This window comes from Bombina bombina, chromosome 4, assembly GCF_027579735.1.
Source record: "Bombina bombina isolate aBomBom1 chromosome 4, aBomBom1.pri, whole genome shotgun sequence".
Lineage (NCBI taxonomy): Eukaryota > Metazoa > Chordata > Amphibia > Anura > Bombinatoridae > Bombina > Bombina bombina.
Genome location: NC_069502.1, coordinates 108,348,680 through 108,366,651, shown reverse-complemented (window position 1 = coordinate 108,366,651; position 17,972 = coordinate 108,348,680). Strand labels below are relative to the sequence as shown.

Below are 17,972 nucleotides of genomic sequence, written 5' to 3'. Positions count from 1 at the left end.
ATATAGTATCTGTTGTGACTCCAGTGTTTAATGCTTGAGTTTTCATATCTCGTAACTCTTTTGGTTTGTATCCCCTTTGGATAAAACGTTTTGTCATCTCATGTAATTGTTGTTCACATGTTGTTGCATCCGTATTATTTCTGATTACCCGTTGGTATTGAGCCTTGGGGATGTTACGGATCAGGCTTGGTTGGTGGCAGCTCTTCGCATGTAACAGTGAGTTGCGGTCAGTTTCTTTACGAAATAAAGTTGTTCCCAGTCTGTCTTCTATTTTGAACACTCTCACGTCCAAGTAGTCCACACTGTTGTTACTAGTTGTGTGTGTGAATTTAATTGGACTGGCCAATGAATTGAGGAAATTAATCCATTCCAGTAGATTGTTCTCACTCCCCCTCCATATTAAGAACAGGTCGTCGATGTAGCGACAATAATGTCTGATGCGGTTGTCCTCAAAAACTTTCATCTGGACAGATTCATGTTGAGCCATAAACAAATTGGCAAAAGATGGGGCCACATTTGACCCCATCGCTGTTCCCGAAATTTGTTTGTAAAATGTGGTATCAAACAAGAAATAGTTCTCGGTTAGACATAGAGTGAGCAAGCCAATAAGAACTTCTTCAGAGGGTCCGATATAGACTGCTTTTCTTAAAGCTTGTGTGACTGTCATAATGCCTTCATGTTGGGGGATTACGGTGTATAGGCTTGACACGTCTAGGGTGACTAATAAATCTTGGTCGGTGATATCCTTCAGATTGGTTATCTTAGTGATAAAATCCTGGGAGTCTTGTATATAAGACGGTGTTGATTTAACTAGAGGTTGTAAATAAAAGTCCACAAACTGGGCTAGAGGCTGAAGTAGAGACCCTCTAGCCGAGACAATAGGTCTCCCCGGTGGTCGTTCTGCATTTTTATGAACCTTAGGTAAGGTATATAGTAGGGGAATGAGTGGGTGTTCCCGTCGTAAGAAGTTGTAGTCATCTTGTGTGATCAGATTCTTATTTTTGTACTCAATCAGGGATGTATCAATTCTCCTCTTTAGTCTGGAGGTGGGGTCCCTATCCAAAGGTAGATAGGTATTTGTATCTGTCAGCTGTCCAAGAATTTCAGACTTGTAATATGATATATCCATGATCACAATAGCCCCGCCCTTGTCGGCAGGGCGAATCACAATTGAAGAGTCTTCACTTAAGGACTTGAGGGCCACTCTTTCCTCTTTTGTTAAATTATCTCTTAATGGCATAACTGGTCTGTCCTTGATGCTGTTGGAAAGAAAACCCGTGAATGTACTGATAGTGGGATTATTCGAAGATGGATCAAATGACCCTTTCGCCCTAAAGTCACTCCTTTGTTCCAGATTGGTCTTGAAATATTCCTTAAGTCTAAGATTTCTGCTGAATCTCTGTACATCTATATACAGGTCAAACTCGTTGGTTTTCACAGAGGGCACAAAAGATAAACCTTTATTAAGCAAATTGGTTTCAGTCTCAGATAATATGCGTGAACTGATGTTAAATACAATATTATCTATGTTCTCCGTTGTTGGTGGTATCGGCGGGCAATGCCCCCCCCGCCTCGTGTGTGGCCTCCGCCTCTTCCTAAAAAACGATGTGCAGATGGGTGTGCAGCCAATGGAGGTAATGCCGCTGTATTCGAGTTAGAGGACTCCCAATGTCCCCTATTGCCCCTCGATCTCGTCGTAACGCCTCTATTGGCCCCGATGGTATCCTCAACTTGAGTCTCAGTTCCTGAGCTATCTCCAGAGCTCGTGTCCACCGTGGCTATGGACCTCTTAGTAAATCTCCGATCTCTCCTGGGCCTGTGTGGTCTCCTGTCTTCTGGTGCAACCATCCATCTGTAGATAGACTTATATGAATAGTCTAATGTGACTGTATGTAATTTTCGATTTTTGAATGCAATAAGATCTTGCTTATAGGTCTTAATCTGGAGACTTAGTTTGTTCAACCAATTTGTGTTGGTATCTGATTCTAGTAGTCCCTGTTTTTCCCGTTCAAAAGATGATATTTCACTTTTAACTTCTTTCAGGAGATGACCAACCTCCCTAATAACAAGTAGCATAAGATCGAACGAACATTTATTTAGAATTTTGCACCAATTGATGCAAAATTCATTATTTGATCTGCCAATAGTGGGGATGTTCTTTATTCTAAAGCCCCTCGGGATCATTCTCTTTTTGTGGTAATCTGATAGATATGCCCCATGTAGATTTAGATCAACTTCCCTCTGTTTGAGCTTAATTAATGTGTTATACATGGTTTGTAATGATTCCTCTACTTGTTGCTCCTCAATAGAGCCAAAGCGGATCAATTCAGCGTCCTCGTCGGTAAAAGTGAAGATATCTTCATCCTTATCCTCAGATCAAATAATGAATTTTGCATCAATTGGTGCAAAATTCTAAATAAATGTTCGTTCGATCTTATGCTACTTGTTATTAGGGAGGTTGGTCATCTCCTGAAAGAAGTTAAAAGTGAAATATCATCTTTTGAACGGGAAAAACAGGGACTACTAGAATCAGATACCAACACAAATTGGTTGAACAAACTAAGTCTCCAGATTAAGACCTATAAGCAAGATCTTATTGCATTCAAAAATCGAAAATTACATACAGTCACATTAGACTATTCATATAAGTCTATCTACAGATGGATGGTTGCACCAGAAGACAGGAGACCACACAGGCCCAGGAGAGATCGGAGATTTACTAAGAGGTCCATAGCCACGGTGGACACGAGCTCTGGAGATAGCTCAGGAACTGAGACTCAAGTTGAGGATACCATCGGGGCCAATAGAGGCGTTACGACGAGATCGAGGGGCAATAGGGGACATTGGGAGTCCTCTAACTCGAATACAGCGGCATTACCTCTATTGGCTGCACACCCATCTGCACATCGTTTTTTAGGAAGAGGCGGAGGCCACACACGAGGCGGGGGGGGGCATTGCCCGCCGATACCACCAACAACGGAGAACATAGATAATATTGTATTTAACATCAGTTCACGCATATTATCTGAGACTGAAACCAATTTGCTTAATAAAGGTTTATCTTTTGTGCCCTCTGTGAAAACCAATGAGTTTGACCTGTATATAGATGTACAGAGATTCAGCAGAAATCTTAGACTTAAGGAATATTTCAAGACCAATCTGGAACAAAGGAGTGACTTTAGGGCGAAAGGGTCATTTGATCCATCTTCGAATAATCCCACTATCAGTACATTCACGGGTTTTCTTTCCAACAGCATCAAGGACAGACCAGTTATGCCATTAAGAGATAATTTAACAAAAGAGGAAAGAGTGGCCCTCAAGTCCTTAAGTGAAGACTCTTCAATTGTGATTCGCCCTGCCGACAAGGGCGGGGCTATTGTGATCATGGATATATCATATTACAAGTCTGAAATTCTTGGACAGCTGACAGATACAAATACCTATCTACCTTTGGATAGGGACCCCACCTCCAGACTAAAGAGGAGAATTGATACATCCCTGATTGAGTACAAAAATAAGAATCTGATCACACAAGATGACTACAACTTCTTACGACGGGAACACCCACTCATTCCCCTACTATATACCTTACCTAAGGTTCATAAAAATGCAGAACGACCACCGGGGAGACCTATTGTCTCGGCTAGAGGGTCTCTACTTCAGCCTCTAGCCCAGTTTGTGGACTTTTATTTACAACCTCTAGTTAAATCAACACCGTCTTATATACAAGACTCCCAGGATTTTATCACTAAGATAACCAATCTGAAGGATATCATCGACCAAGATTTATTAGTCACCCTAGACGTGTCAAGCCTATACACCGTAATCCCCCAACATGAAGGCATTATGGCAGTCACACAAGCTTTAAGAAAAGCAGTCTATATCGGACCCTCTGAAGAAGTTCTTATTGGCTTGCTCACTCTATGTCTAACCGAGAACTATTTCTTGTTTGATACCACATTTTACAAACAAATTTCGGGAACAGCGATGGGGTCAAATGTGGCCCCATCTTTTGCCAATTTGTTTATGGCTCAACATGAATCTGTCCAGATGAAAGTTTTTGAGGACAACCGCATCAGACATTATTGTCGCTACATCGACGACCTGTTCTTAATATGGAGGGGGAGTGAGAACAATCTACTGGAATGGATTAATTTCCTCAATTCATTGGCCAGTCCAATTAAATTCACACACACAACTAGTAACAACAGTGTGGACTACTTGGACGTGAGAGTGTTCAAAATAGAAGACAGACTGGGAACAACTTTATTCCGTAAAGAAACTGACCGCAACTCACTGTTACATGCGAAGAGCTGCCACCAACCAAGCCTGATCCGTAACATCCCCAAGGCTCAATACCAACGGGTAATCAGAAATAATACGGATGCAACAACATGTGAACAACAATTACATGAGATGACAAAACGTTTTATCCAAAGGGGATACAAACCAAAAGAGTTACGAGATATGAAAACTCAAGCATTAAACACTGGAGTCACAACAGATACTATATCATCTGACAACACTAAACAACTCACGTTTGTGACCACATACTCCCCTGAGGTGGTACCACTAACCAGGATGGTCAAGGAAGAATGGAAACTAATAGAAGCAGACAACACTTTACCATTCAAAGATTGGAGACCACCCAGAATAGGTTTCAGAAGGGGCAAAAACCTTAGAGATATTTTGGTAAAGGCCGACATTAATCCTGATGGCGGTTCACAAACGTGGTTAAGGACAAAGAAAAAGGGTTGCTATCGATGCATCAGTTGTGTTACCTGTAGTGGGATGCTCACAGGATCCCATTTCCATCATCCAGAAAGCAACAAAACTTACAACATCAGATATTTCCTCACTTGTACCACGAAATTTGTGGTGTACTTACTAAATTGCCCATGTGGCAAGTTCTATGTTGGTAAGACGACAGATGATGCCAAAACAAGGATGGCCAATCATAGATCCAGTATTAGACTGGCAATACGAAATGGCAAGGCGGATCAACCGGTGGCGAGACATTTTTTGGAGGCGGGACATTCAGTTAATGATTTAAGATTTAGACTCATTGACCATGTGCCAATCCTTAGAAGAGGAGGGAATAGGGGTAATCTCCTATTACGCAAGGAATCAAGATGGATTTATGAATTGGGGACTATACACCCCAGAGGACTCAATACCCATACTGGATGGCAATGTTTTTTGTGAACTTTGTTTTCTCATTTTTTGAATTTTGCTTTTTATGATTCCTTAGGAGGCCCTAAGAGAATCTCAGACTCTGTGAGAGTCCACGACATTCGACAGTTATACTGATGAGAGTCCATGAGTCCATTACCCAGTCAATTTTTTGTTATTTTTTGTTTATTTTTTAGTCTATTCTTTGATCTAATTTGTGGATTATTTTATAATAATTTTTTTGCCATTAATTATTAATTATTAATTTTTTGTTATTGTTTTTGCTTGATTTTCTTAGTTTCTGAAGTTTTTGCTGATTTTTTTACTTATTTTTGATTTTGATCCCACACATATATATTTTTTATTTTATTTATTTATTCTTTTATTCTTTTATTTTTTATTTTTTATTTTTTATTTTTTATTTTTTATTTCATATTTCTATTTTTCCAAATTTTGGTCTAATATAATTTTTTGGCCTCCATTCCTTAGAAATAAGATTTCAAGCATATAGCTTGACATTATGTATTTCCTTGTTAAATTACCTCAGGGTAAAGACCATTATAATATCATTAACTTGTACATATTCCTTGTTATTTGCTTAGATAATAGTCCCTTTTTTGACATTACCTCTTCAATATGAAATATCTGTTATTTGTCAGTTCTCCATGTGCCAATTTTTGTTTTTAATTGTTTTTATTTGAACTGTATTGTTTATGTGGTGTATCACTCCAATGAGTGTTTACACGATCCCTATTGGATCCTTCTGCTGTTTGGTCATGCCCTGTATGACATAGTTCTCTTCCACTTGGTTAAGTCCCTTTTACCCCTTATATTCCTTCTGGGGTACAGCTAGACATTCATGATTGGGGCAGAGATAGGACAGGTTGGGGTTAATAGATTCTTATGCACTGTTTTTAATATTTTCAGGTGATCGTTTTGCGATATATGCCAAATGTTTTCTCCATTATTTCCACACAAGGATTCGTTTACTAACATGGGGTTTATATGATGGAATATTTAAGTGGTAGTTCAAGTAGAGGTCTGAACAATAGATTCCTTCAGGTATCACACTCTAAATACACGCCCATTTGGGCTAGTCAATTTCGCCTCAATGTTTGAATGTTGATAAAACATATATAATACGTTTATAAGCACAATCACGTAATAAGTTCATTTAAATAAACACACTTATAGGCACGATCTTTTTTCACTCTTAACTTTAGTTTTATTTTTAGTTTTTTATGTACACTCTGTCAACTCTGGTATGGTGATCCCATAATATGTCTGCTGGCATATTGATCGATTTGAGCAAGAGGCTTTGATTTGTAGTTCACAACATGGTTATTGTAAGTTTATGTGTATGGTTCCGGCTACGATGAATTATAACACTGCATACGTAACTCCAAGACTTGTAGGCTTTTACACGCCCATTTTGTGACACGGCACTCGGCCATTGGATTAGGTTTGTTGACATTCTTAATAGCTCTCCCAGAGCGATCGGCTACACATTATCATTATCTTTGAAAGCGCATGTAACAATTAATCCAGCTGAACATGCGATACTGTGTATTGAGATGCCGGTTCCTTTGTGAGTTATAGCCATGCCGGTGATCGCGTCCCTAGTAATTAGGGGCGGACCAGCAAGAGTGTCTTTTGTTTTCACTATAGATGGTTTCGGCGTCCCTGACAACAAGGGGCTGAGTAGTAACTATAGGAATGACGTATTGGAGCGGAGTGCAATTGAAGTTTGCAAGCCAATACTTGATTGGTTAGATTATAATAAACGATTTTTACGATTTATTTTTTGATTGACAATCATATAGGATGTGTATTTCAGTTAGGGGGCATGACCACCAGCATTAGGGGCCCAAGGGGGATTTGTTTTTAAAGCATTTTTGTTGTTTATGTTTCATTAGTCACATACACGATTTTGTATCATGTTTCCTTATTGGTCACTTCAAGGGTGTGTTCAATTATTCAGTCTGGATTGGCTGATCCTGAGGGGAGTGTGTTTGGGAGCCTATTTAAGGCTGCTTTTGTTCAGTGTTTGTTTGTCAGAGGAAGGGACTGTTGCTGTCCCGAAACGTCACAATCTACATTAAAGTTTTGATCACTTTTTGATGAAAATCCAGTGAGTGCTTCTTTTTGCTTCTTTATCATTCACCACACAGCACCCTGGTAGTCGTTGGATCTTGGTGAGAGTGCACAGACACCAATCTTTGCCTGTATATATATATATATATATATATATATATATATATATAAAAGGACTTTTATAGTTTTCTTTTATTTAGAATAAATATGTATTGCTGATCAATCTCTCCTTCTTTCCTTGTTAAGACTGAGTATTGCTTCAAGGGATATACAGAAACCTGATAGGACTCATTCTAAGCCGTGTTAACTGAGCAATTACAGCTCATGAGTGAGCATTTTTATAAACCACTTCACGGACCGTTTTCTTTTTCTTGATATATTGCTCTGTGATGTTTTCATATTTTGTTTTCTATGCATAAAACTGGCAATTGCACCATCACTCCTAAGGAGGATTGTTTGTTCTCCTGATTATTAGGGTACATTTAGAGTGTGCAGGTGTGGGATAACGGTCCATTTGCTCCCCTTTCTTTTCTTACCTAGTCATGAAGAAATAATTGTCAATTATGTATTTTTATATGGTCAACAGCGTCACTTTGGAAAAGTTCTTGTTATTTATTTCTCCAAGTAGTTTCATTTTGTAAGGAAGATTTTTTTTTCTGTGTACTTATTATAAGAGCATGAAAAGCAAATATAAATCATAGAAATACAATTTTTAAAAACAGAACTAGCATGAACATCAAAATGGCATTTATTGAAATACAACCTATTACTGAATTATATAGATCAAAAATCCTTTGGAGCCTATGGAAGCGCGCTCTCATGAGCGCAATGCTTCCGTGCAATGCAAAGTGTATTAAAGAAACTTTTAATTTAACAGTTCATTTTAAAAGAAGGATCATCCTTGAAACATGGATACATTTAAGATATTTAAGCATGACCTTCAGAAATTATTCTGACAACTCCAACAGGTCAAATATGTTACTTGTATAATTAACCATGATAATCCCTCCATAATCCACATGTAAAAATATCTATACCCACATTCTTATCAGAAGCTGGTCAAATATGTTCCTTGACATGTGTAACTATGCTATTCCACCCATAATTCCCATGTATAAAAATATTTATACCCATCTTTCCATCAGGAAATTGTCAAATTTGTCCTTGGCACGTGTAACAATGATTCCACCAATAATCCCCAAAATAATTATAACCATATTCCGATCAGAAACAGGTCAAATATGTTCTTTGGCATGCGTAACCATGATATTCCACCCATAATCCCATATATACAAAAATATACCAATATTCTTATCAGAAACAGGTCAAATATGTTACTTAGCATGTGTAACCATAATATTCCACCCATAATCCCCCTGTAGAAAAATAATTATAACCATATTCCTATCAGAAACAGGTCAAATGTGTTCCTCTGCATGTGTAACCATGACATTGCACCCATAATCCCCATGTATAAAAATAATTATAACCATATTCCTATCAGAAACAGGTCACAATTGTTAATTGGCAAGTGTAATCATACTATTCTATAATTCCCACGTATACAAATATTTATACCCAGGAAAAAGTCAAATATGTTATCTGGCAAATGTAAACATGATATTCCACCCATGAAGCCCATGTACAAAAATAATTCTACACATATTCTTATCAGAACCAGGTCAAATATGTTACTTTGCATGTGTAAGAATGATATTCCACCAATAATCCCCATGTAGAAAAATCATTATACCCATATTCCTATCAGAAACCGGTCAAATATGTTCCTTGGCATGTGTAACCATGATATTTCACCCATAATCCCCATATAAAAAAATAATTATAACCATATTCCTATAAGATACCGGTCAATTATGTTCCTTTGCAAGTGTAACTATGATATCCCACCCATAATCCCCACATAGAAAAATAATTATACCCATATTCCTATCAGAAACAGGTGAAATATGTTCCTGAGCATGTTTAACAATGATATTCCACCCTTAATCCCCACGTAGAACAATAATTACACCCCTATTCCTATCACAAACCAGTCAAATGTGTTCCTCTGCATGTGTAACCATGATATTGCACCCATAATACCCATGTATAAAAATAATTATAACCATATTCTTATCAGAAATAAAACAAATATTTTCCTTGGCATGTGTAAGCCATAATCCCCGTGTTTAAACCATCTATTCCCAGGTTCCTATCAAAACAGGTTAAAGGTGTTCTTTTGCACATACATGTACTATATTAAATTAGTAATCTAGTCCTACAAAAGAAATTAGTCATTTTTCTATTATATTATTTAATGTGATTCCATTATACAACTGTATATATATATCAGCAAGTGAATAGTTAAACATTTGCAACTACTGTTTGCAACTTAGTATCAAGCAAAGGACAGCATATTTTGAGTTACAGCAGAGTCATTACCATGAATGTGTGTAAAAAGTATACTGACATCTAGTGATAGTGTTTAGCATTGCAGCCAATCATCCCATCATCCCAATATGCAGTTTAGTATGTCCGTATATAGGTATAAATATATATTGTACCCAAAAACAATCATAAGAATATGCAATCAAGGTTGCGCGAGTAGTGTTTTTTCACCACTTTTTTGCTCCATTGACTTCTATGGGGGAATAGGTTATCACGCGTGCAATATTGTAAGTTCGACTTTTCATGCTCGTCGGGTTAGCGCTCGAGGGAAAACTGTTTTACTTTTAACTTGTTATATGTGCGTTACCTGACACATGCAAATAGCTTGCTTCTAGTACAGTTAACGATCGAGCGGGAGCATTTAATAACATTCTACTTGTAATCTGGCCCCAAATATTTAAAAGTGCAGTGCAAAAATTAGTAAGAACGTGTAATTTTAGCACTACCAACCCTGCAAGTCTATGGGGCCGATTTATCAAAGTGCAGCGGACATCAATAAATGCCGACAGCATATGCTGTCATAGTGAAATGCTTGTGCAATTCCACCCCCTGCACATTCGCAGCCAATCGGCCGCTAGCAGGGGGTATCAATCAAACCAATCGTATGCGATCGGGCGAATTGCTGTCCGCCGTCCCCAAAGGACAAGTTAAGGAGCAGCGGTCTTAAGACTCCTTAACTCCTGTTAAGTTGGCCCCTATGTGTTTAACCCTGCAAAGGTTGACTTTACTGTCCCTTTAAAGGGACAGTATACACCAATTTTCATTTTACTGCATGTAGTAGACACTACTATATAGAATAATATGCACAGATACTGTTCTAAAAATACAGTATAAAACCGTTTAAAAACTTACTTAGAAGCTCACAGTTTAGCACTGTTGAAAAGGTAGCTGGAACACCCACTGCAAGTGGTTCTATAGCAAAAAAACAGACACTCCCCCCCCTTTCTCTGCATATGAAAAGACTCTTTACATAAACAGAAGCAAGCTGGAGTTGGTATACATCAGTATTCTCCAAAAACTTTGGGGCTTGGTTAGGAGTCTGAAAATCAGCACAATGTTATTTAAAAATAAGAAAACATTTTATTAAAAAACAGCTGTATAGGCCAAATAAATGGATCATCTACAAAACATTTATGCAAAGAAAATCTAGTGTATAATGTCAGTTTAAGCTTATCTTTTTTTTTTTTTTTAAATGTATTGAAAGTAGTGGTATTTATTTCATTTGAAAAGCTTATCTACAATTTTTAACTTATTTTACAAACATGTACCATGGTTGAAAAATATTTCATTCTTAGACCTCTAGCTATGTTAAAAGTGTATGGTTTTTATGAAATTATATAAATAGTATACAACAAGTAAGAATAGTTACCCATTTTGCATTGATCTTGCAAACCTTTTCTTTATAGGGTTCTTAAGCTATCTGGCAGCAATATTTGCAACAATGTTTAAAGCAATGATATACATAGATGCAAATGCTTCTGCCATAGAGTATCTGTAGCATTATAGGACAGCAATTTTTGTATGTATAACATTGCTATAAACATTGTTGCAAACACTGCTGCCAGATGGCTAAGACACGTGCATGCTCCTGAGCTCACCTACTCTTTATCAAAGGATTCCAAGATAACTAAGCAAATTTGATAATAAAAGTAAATGGGAAAGTTGTTTAAAATGTTATGCTCTATCCAATTCATTTAAAGGGACAGTCTACACCAAATCAGTACTGACTCCTAAGCAACTCCACAGGAGTGAGCACATTATTATTGTTATCTATATGACACACATGAACTAGCACCTTCTAGCTTTGAAAAACTGTCAAATTGGCCAAAAATCAATGGAGATAAGATATACATTCATGGCAACTTTTCAAGTGGTTAATTCTTAATTTGCATAACCCTGCACATTGTGCTAGCAAAGTCAGTTTAAAAAGCTTTTAAAACATTTTATTTTGGATACAGATCTCATGCAAGTCCGTACTTACTGTAATATACATATATAAACATATCTTCACTGCTTCTTAAGTTCACACATAAAATACTGCTCCAACCAGCAATGACTACAAATGTTGATAAGATTTTCAGACAAAAATACTATTTCTTATTAAAACTCTTTTCTGTAGCTCACAGTTAAAGATATATTTTCTTGGGCCCTTTTAAGGAACATTAAAGTCAGTTGTTTTTGTGCTAAAAAATGTTTTTATGCTAGTGGGTGTGTTACTTTCCAACAATTAAGTAAATATCTACAACTTAAAGGGCCACTGTAAGTAAATATTTTCTATGCCTGTTACTAACTAACTACCCCAAATACGCTTTTTATCAATAGCATTTCATTAACATATCTCTACTGTATATCAGAAATCTTGTCTGCAAATTTAATTGTTTTCCAAACCCACTCCGTGGGTATCCTTTGCTCTGTACCAATCCGTTTACAATACCTAGGTTTCAAAATGGCGCTTTAAAAACAAAGTTATTGGTTTAAGTATTTTGAACATGCAGTGCTGAAAATAGTGGGCAGGATAACGTGACATCATCGGCGAATAAAATATATAACTTTTAGAACGTTATGAAACTTAGTTTTGGAGAAAATATAGGTCAGTAGGTTTTAATTAATGTTTATTAACTTTAATATGTTAGTTGTTTAGCTTAAAAATTATAACAGAATGTAATCCTTTAAAGGTACAGTTTACTGTAAACATTTCACCCCCTTTAATGTATTCGCATTTGTTTATTTTACCTGCTGGAGTGTATTAATTGCTATACAAATACTGTAGCTTTTTACCTTTATTTTGTCATTTGAAATCTGTTTAAACCACCTATTCTGAAATGTTCAATACTGCAGTGTTGGTTATACAAAAGTTTTGAAAACAAAAAACAGCAGCAGAAATCAACTACCTACTGAGGGTGGGAGAGAGCCCATTACACTTGAAATTACATTCCTGCAGCAGCTTTGAATACAATGGGCTCTCATCAACTGTAATTTTTTGTGTCATACATAAACTTTTAGCATCTCAAATTAGTGCTTGTTCCTTTAAAAAGCAAAATAACATCAGTCTTTCAAGTTGGTTAATCATTATCAACACCCTTTGAACTGTACTCTGCCTTTAATCTCAGTCTCTTTCTCTATCAGACAAACACACTGCTACTTCCTTTTTTTATCATATTTATCAGTGTATCTTTCATTGTTCACTCTTCGGCAATCTACTCATGTGCTTCTACCATTAAACCTTTATGTATTTATTTGGTTTAAGTATCATTAAAGGGATACTAACTTTTTTTTTTTTTTCATGATTCAGATAGAACATGCAATTTTAAGCAACTTTCTAATTTACTCCTATTATAAGTTTTTCTTCATTCTCTTGCTATCTTTATTTGAAAAAGCAGGAATGTAAGCTAATGAGCCCGCCTATTCTTGGTTCAGCACCTGGGTTGCGCTTGATGATTGATGGCTACATTTATCCACCAATCAGCAAGCGCTACGCAGGTGCTGACCCAAAAATGGGCCGGTTCCTAAGCTTACAATCTTGTTTTTTCATATAAAGATACCAAAAGAATGAATAAAATTGATAATAGGAGAAAATAAGAAAGTTGCTTAACATTGCATGCTTCATCTGAATCACAAAAGAAGAAATGTGGGTTTAGTATGCCTTTAATGGTACATAGAAGAGTTTGCGATTTTGAATCTGCCTTACACATGAATGAAATATGCAACATTGTCAGATGCTCCCATCAGAAATCAACTTCATTTATGTGGCTGCAAATACGTGAAAAGTGTTGTCTGTTTTTTTTTTTTATATTACAGTAAAATGAAATAAGTGTTTTTACTGGGAGTCCTGTGTTTTATAATTATTTTTCATCAGTTTATTATCCATTGTGTAATTTTCAGTTCATTGTTTGACTTTATACGTTCTCTGAACACATGCAGAAAATTGTTAGGTTTTCAAAACAATTTATTTTATGATTAGTTTATATGTTAGTCCTAAATAATGACTAACTTACTGTGGTTATTACTTTTAACGTAACTATAATAAAAACAGTTTGCTACTTACCTTTGGAATAAAATATCCTTTAAATGTTACATCCCTTGTAGTCTGATGTGGAAGATTTGTTGGTAGAATATTGGCAAATCGTTGAATTTCATGAACAACTGCATCAGTATAAGGCAACTTTTTTCTATGTTCCATTAGGGGCATAGCTGATCCAATCACTTTTTCAATTTCATTTTGCACATTTTCTAAATATAACATAGTAACATTTATTTCATTGCTCAGTTAAATGATAATCCCTTTATCTGAAAGGTTACACATCAGTAGTCAATTTTTTATGTAAAAATGCAAGTTTAGTATATGAGGACAGTGGAAAGGTATAAGACAATATATTATAGCATAAAGCATCTCTAGACAAATGTTACTTGAGAAGAAGTAAACATGTGTTGGGAATACTATCTAGAAACATTTATGAGGGTCTCAGTAAGCCTGGTCATGCAACCCATCAGACCAAGCTACAGCAGCAAAATCAGAGCGCAGGAACACGGTCTCCTTCCTTTTAAAGTGAAGGTAAACTTTGATGAATGAAATCCCGGTTTTTAAAAATACTATTAAAAACAGGGGCACTTTCATTTATCAAAGTTTAGAAAGCAGCCGTTTTGGTTAAAAACGTAACTTTCTTCTTTTCACAGCCAGAGCTGCTTCCCCCACCCGGAGATCCTCTCTTTACACATCAGCAATGACTAATCCAGCTTCCTCCAATCACTGCATGGCCTCAGTCAATGACTCCCCTGGGGGAAAAGCTGTGATTGGAGGAAGCCGGATTAGTCATTACTGACGTGTGAAGAGAGAATCTCCGAGTGGGGGAAGCTGCTCTGGGCTGGCTGTGAAAAGAAGAATGTCCGAAAATCCACTTAAGGGGAATGATTTATGAGGATATCTATATCTCAAAAACCGAAAATGTTAGAAAAGTAAGTTTATTTTAATACTTCATTATAAAGTAACTTTACATGCCAACTTTCTTGGTAAATTGGTATTTACATTCTCCTTTAAAAATAAAGAAACATTTAACGATTTTAAGAAAATCCACTTTAGGGGGGCTGAAACGGGGGGGGGGGTATTTATGAGGATACCTATATATCAAAAACCAAAGATGTTACAGACATTAAAATTGGTATTTAGATTCTCCTTTCAAAATAAAGAAACACGTGTTTTACCATTTCTTAAAAATCCACTTAAATTAATACTCTTTATTCACATCTGACAGTTTAATCATAATATATAATTACAATTTCATATTAAAGTAATTGTAAACAGAATAATAAAATATTTTTGATGTGCCAAACGCCCCGCCCACAACTTAACTGATTGGTGCCTATATACGAGAAATGCAGAGAATTAACGAAAACTCACTAAATTCACAAAATCCACACGAGCGAAGTCATGGGCAACAGCTAGTATCTATCTATCTATCTATCTATCTATCTATCTACTTGCTACAGCTATTTGGACATTTTTTATATATGTTTAAGAGTTTTTATTGATGTTTTTATTTAATTTTATATTGAATTTTTTACTGTATTAATTTTTTTACTGTATTAATTTTTTTACTGTATTAATTTTTAGTGAAATTTTATTTATTAATTTTATGTATGAATTTGTACTAATTCATTTATTTATCAACTGTCTGACCTCATGAATATTAACTGAATAATTTTCAGTTTTAATCTCTATTTTGCGCCTTTAAACCACTCTTTGTATCTATCTATCTATCTATCTATCTATCTATCTATCTATATATATATATATATGAAACACAAAAAAATGGAAATCATGACCTCAACATAGATTAAAAGGGGGTTTATCCATCTAGCTCTTAAAGGGACAGTCTACACCAGAATTTTTATTGTTTTAAAAGATAGATAATCCCTTTATTACCCATTTCCCAGTTTTGCATAACCAACACAGTTATAATAATATACTTTTAACCTCTGTGATTATCTTGTATCTAAGCCTCTGCAAAATGCCCCTTTTTTCAGTTCTTTTGACAGACTTGCAGTCTAGCCAATCAGTGCCTGCTCCCAGATTACTTCACGTGCACGAGCACAGTGTTATCTATTTGAAATATGTGAACTAACACCCTCTAGTGGTGAAAAAACTGTTAAAATGCAATCTGAAAGAGGTGGGCTTCAAGGTCTAAGAAATTAGCATATGAACCTCCTAGTTTAAGCTTTCAACTAAGAATACCAAGAGAACAAAGCAAAATTGGTGATTAAAGTAAATTGGAAAATTGTTTAAAATTACATGCTCTATCTGAATCATGAAAGTTTATTTTGGCCTAGACTGTCCCTTTAATACCTAAGTTTTTATTTCATACTTCATACGTTTTGGGATTTCTCTTGGCAATTGCGTTGACTTGATTGGGAGTATTTGCAATTCAGTCTTCCTTGTTTAAAACCGCAATCTTCTTACAGTTATATAAAAACAGCAAAGAAACACGTTCTGTACAGTGTGATTGCGGTTTGGAAATAGCAGTCTGTACAGTGGGTTTTTGAAAACATAATTTGCACATTGGGTTTTTTTAAAACATGGTTTATACTGTAAGTTCTGCAACTCTGCACTATCTTTAAAACCTTTCTACTTAAAGTGTAAGAATTATTAAAATCCGTTATAGAAGATATTTGTTGAAGCCACTTTCTTCTGATGGAAATTAATATTCTGCAATGTTCTTCCTGATTTTAGATGAAAAACTAGCCAAAATGGGATAACAATTTTTTTTTAAAATAAATTAAAAGTTTAAAAACATGACTAGTATACACATCATGCCCATATACAAATGTCATTCATATTATTTAACACTTATCATAAAGACCGCTGTACCAAAATGTAAAAAAACACAAACTCCATTAACCAATTCATTATTTCAGTGTTCAATATCTATTATCAGGAGTCCGATATACTGTTGTGGGAAAATGATGTGTGTTAACAATCTCGGATGTATTTGACTTGTTAAGAATGTGATCACTTTGTCAAGGAACAAATGTCCATTCAGGTTTTTCCAACAGTGGGGAAAAAATCAGTAAGATTAGGATCGACCCTATTATTGCCAATTTAGACACTTACTATCAAACAGGTTTCCTCACTATTAATGAGTATTTCATATCATAATTAAAAAAATAAAATACAAATCAGTTTCTTACTTTGTATTTCAGGGTATTTCATCATTATCAAAAAAGCCCAGCGAAGAGTGGTTGATGTTGTCTCCATTCCAGCACCAAACAAATTCGATACAAGATTAACTAGATTTTCATTGTGGAAATATAATCCAGGAGTAGGTTTTTCCTGAAATTTATAGTTAAGAAGGTTTTGTAATTTTTTTTAGACATAATCAACAAGCAACATAACGTTAAAAACAAAACAACATAACAAACACAATGGTAGTACCTGTATATTTTCATCCTGTAATAGTCACCAAATTATATATTTATCTAATAGTGGTTATTTAATTAAAGCTAGGTGTTTTGTAACATTCATTAAAGGAACATGAAGTCCTTACACTGTAATATGAAATGTTTAGTTATGCATGGTGAAACAAAATATACTTATTATTTATATTGCCTCATGTCATTTTAGACAGGTGCAGCAAATGGAAGTACACACTGCTGACTTTACAAGCCTAACCCTGCTACATTCAAAATATCCATACCCTTTTTCTTTCTATTAAGGAGTATCATGCCCTTGTGACTGGCAGATTTCTTTATTTAAAATAGCAGACATCTTATGAGGAATATTGTATCACCCAGAGTCAATACCCTTTAAAGACAGCATACACCAAATACACATCCATATACAATCCCTCATATAAAGGAAGGAAAATTATAAGTAGTCCCTTAGTAGCAGGTAATTGCTAAAGAAATATTAATCAGCTATCTACTAGGTGACTTTGATGAGACTTTGTGGTCCAAAAAAAAAAAATCCAAGAGAGGTTAAGTTATTCATTATGCATTTGTATACTTTGGTCCTGCAAGTTTTTAAACCAGTGGCATTGCTAGTGAGGTTTTCTGGAAAGTGTAGTCGGAGACACTAAAGCCCTGAATGTGATTTAGGGCATTTTTCATTACAAGTTCCAAGGAGTAAAGGGCAACATTTTTGCTAACAAAATAATAGTGGCAAGCTCCATCTACTCAAGTAAAAAGGCCTGATTGGATGACTTATGTTAATTTTCTAGCCGCAGAAAACTATTGTAATTATAAGGTCTTACTGTCCTTTTAAGGGC

General features: G+C 35.6%; 1 protein-coding gene and 1 long non-coding RNA gene across 2 annotated transcripts in view; one reads left to right on the top strand and one right to left on the bottom strand.

The window, feature by feature from the left end:
- The window catches only part of LOC128655976 (uncharacterized), a 52,380-nt gene extending 35,129 nt beyond the window's left edge, over window positions 1-17,251 (top strand). The window contains exon 2 of the long non-coding RNA XR_008401954.1: window positions 16,909-17,251. This is a non-coding gene — a long non-coding RNA (uncharacterized LOC128655976). The remainder of the gene's footprint in view (window positions 1-16,908) is intronic.
- Window positions 1-17,972, bottom strand: part of LOC128655973 (cytochrome P450 2K4-like) — a 66,373-nt gene that overhangs the window by 8,397 nt on the left and 40,004 nt on the right. The window contains 2 exon segments of the mRNA XM_053709590.1: window positions 13,760-13,944; window positions 16,897-17,038. Of these exon segments, the coding sequence (XP_053565565.1) occupies window positions 13,760-13,944; window positions 16,897-17,038 (327 nt within the window).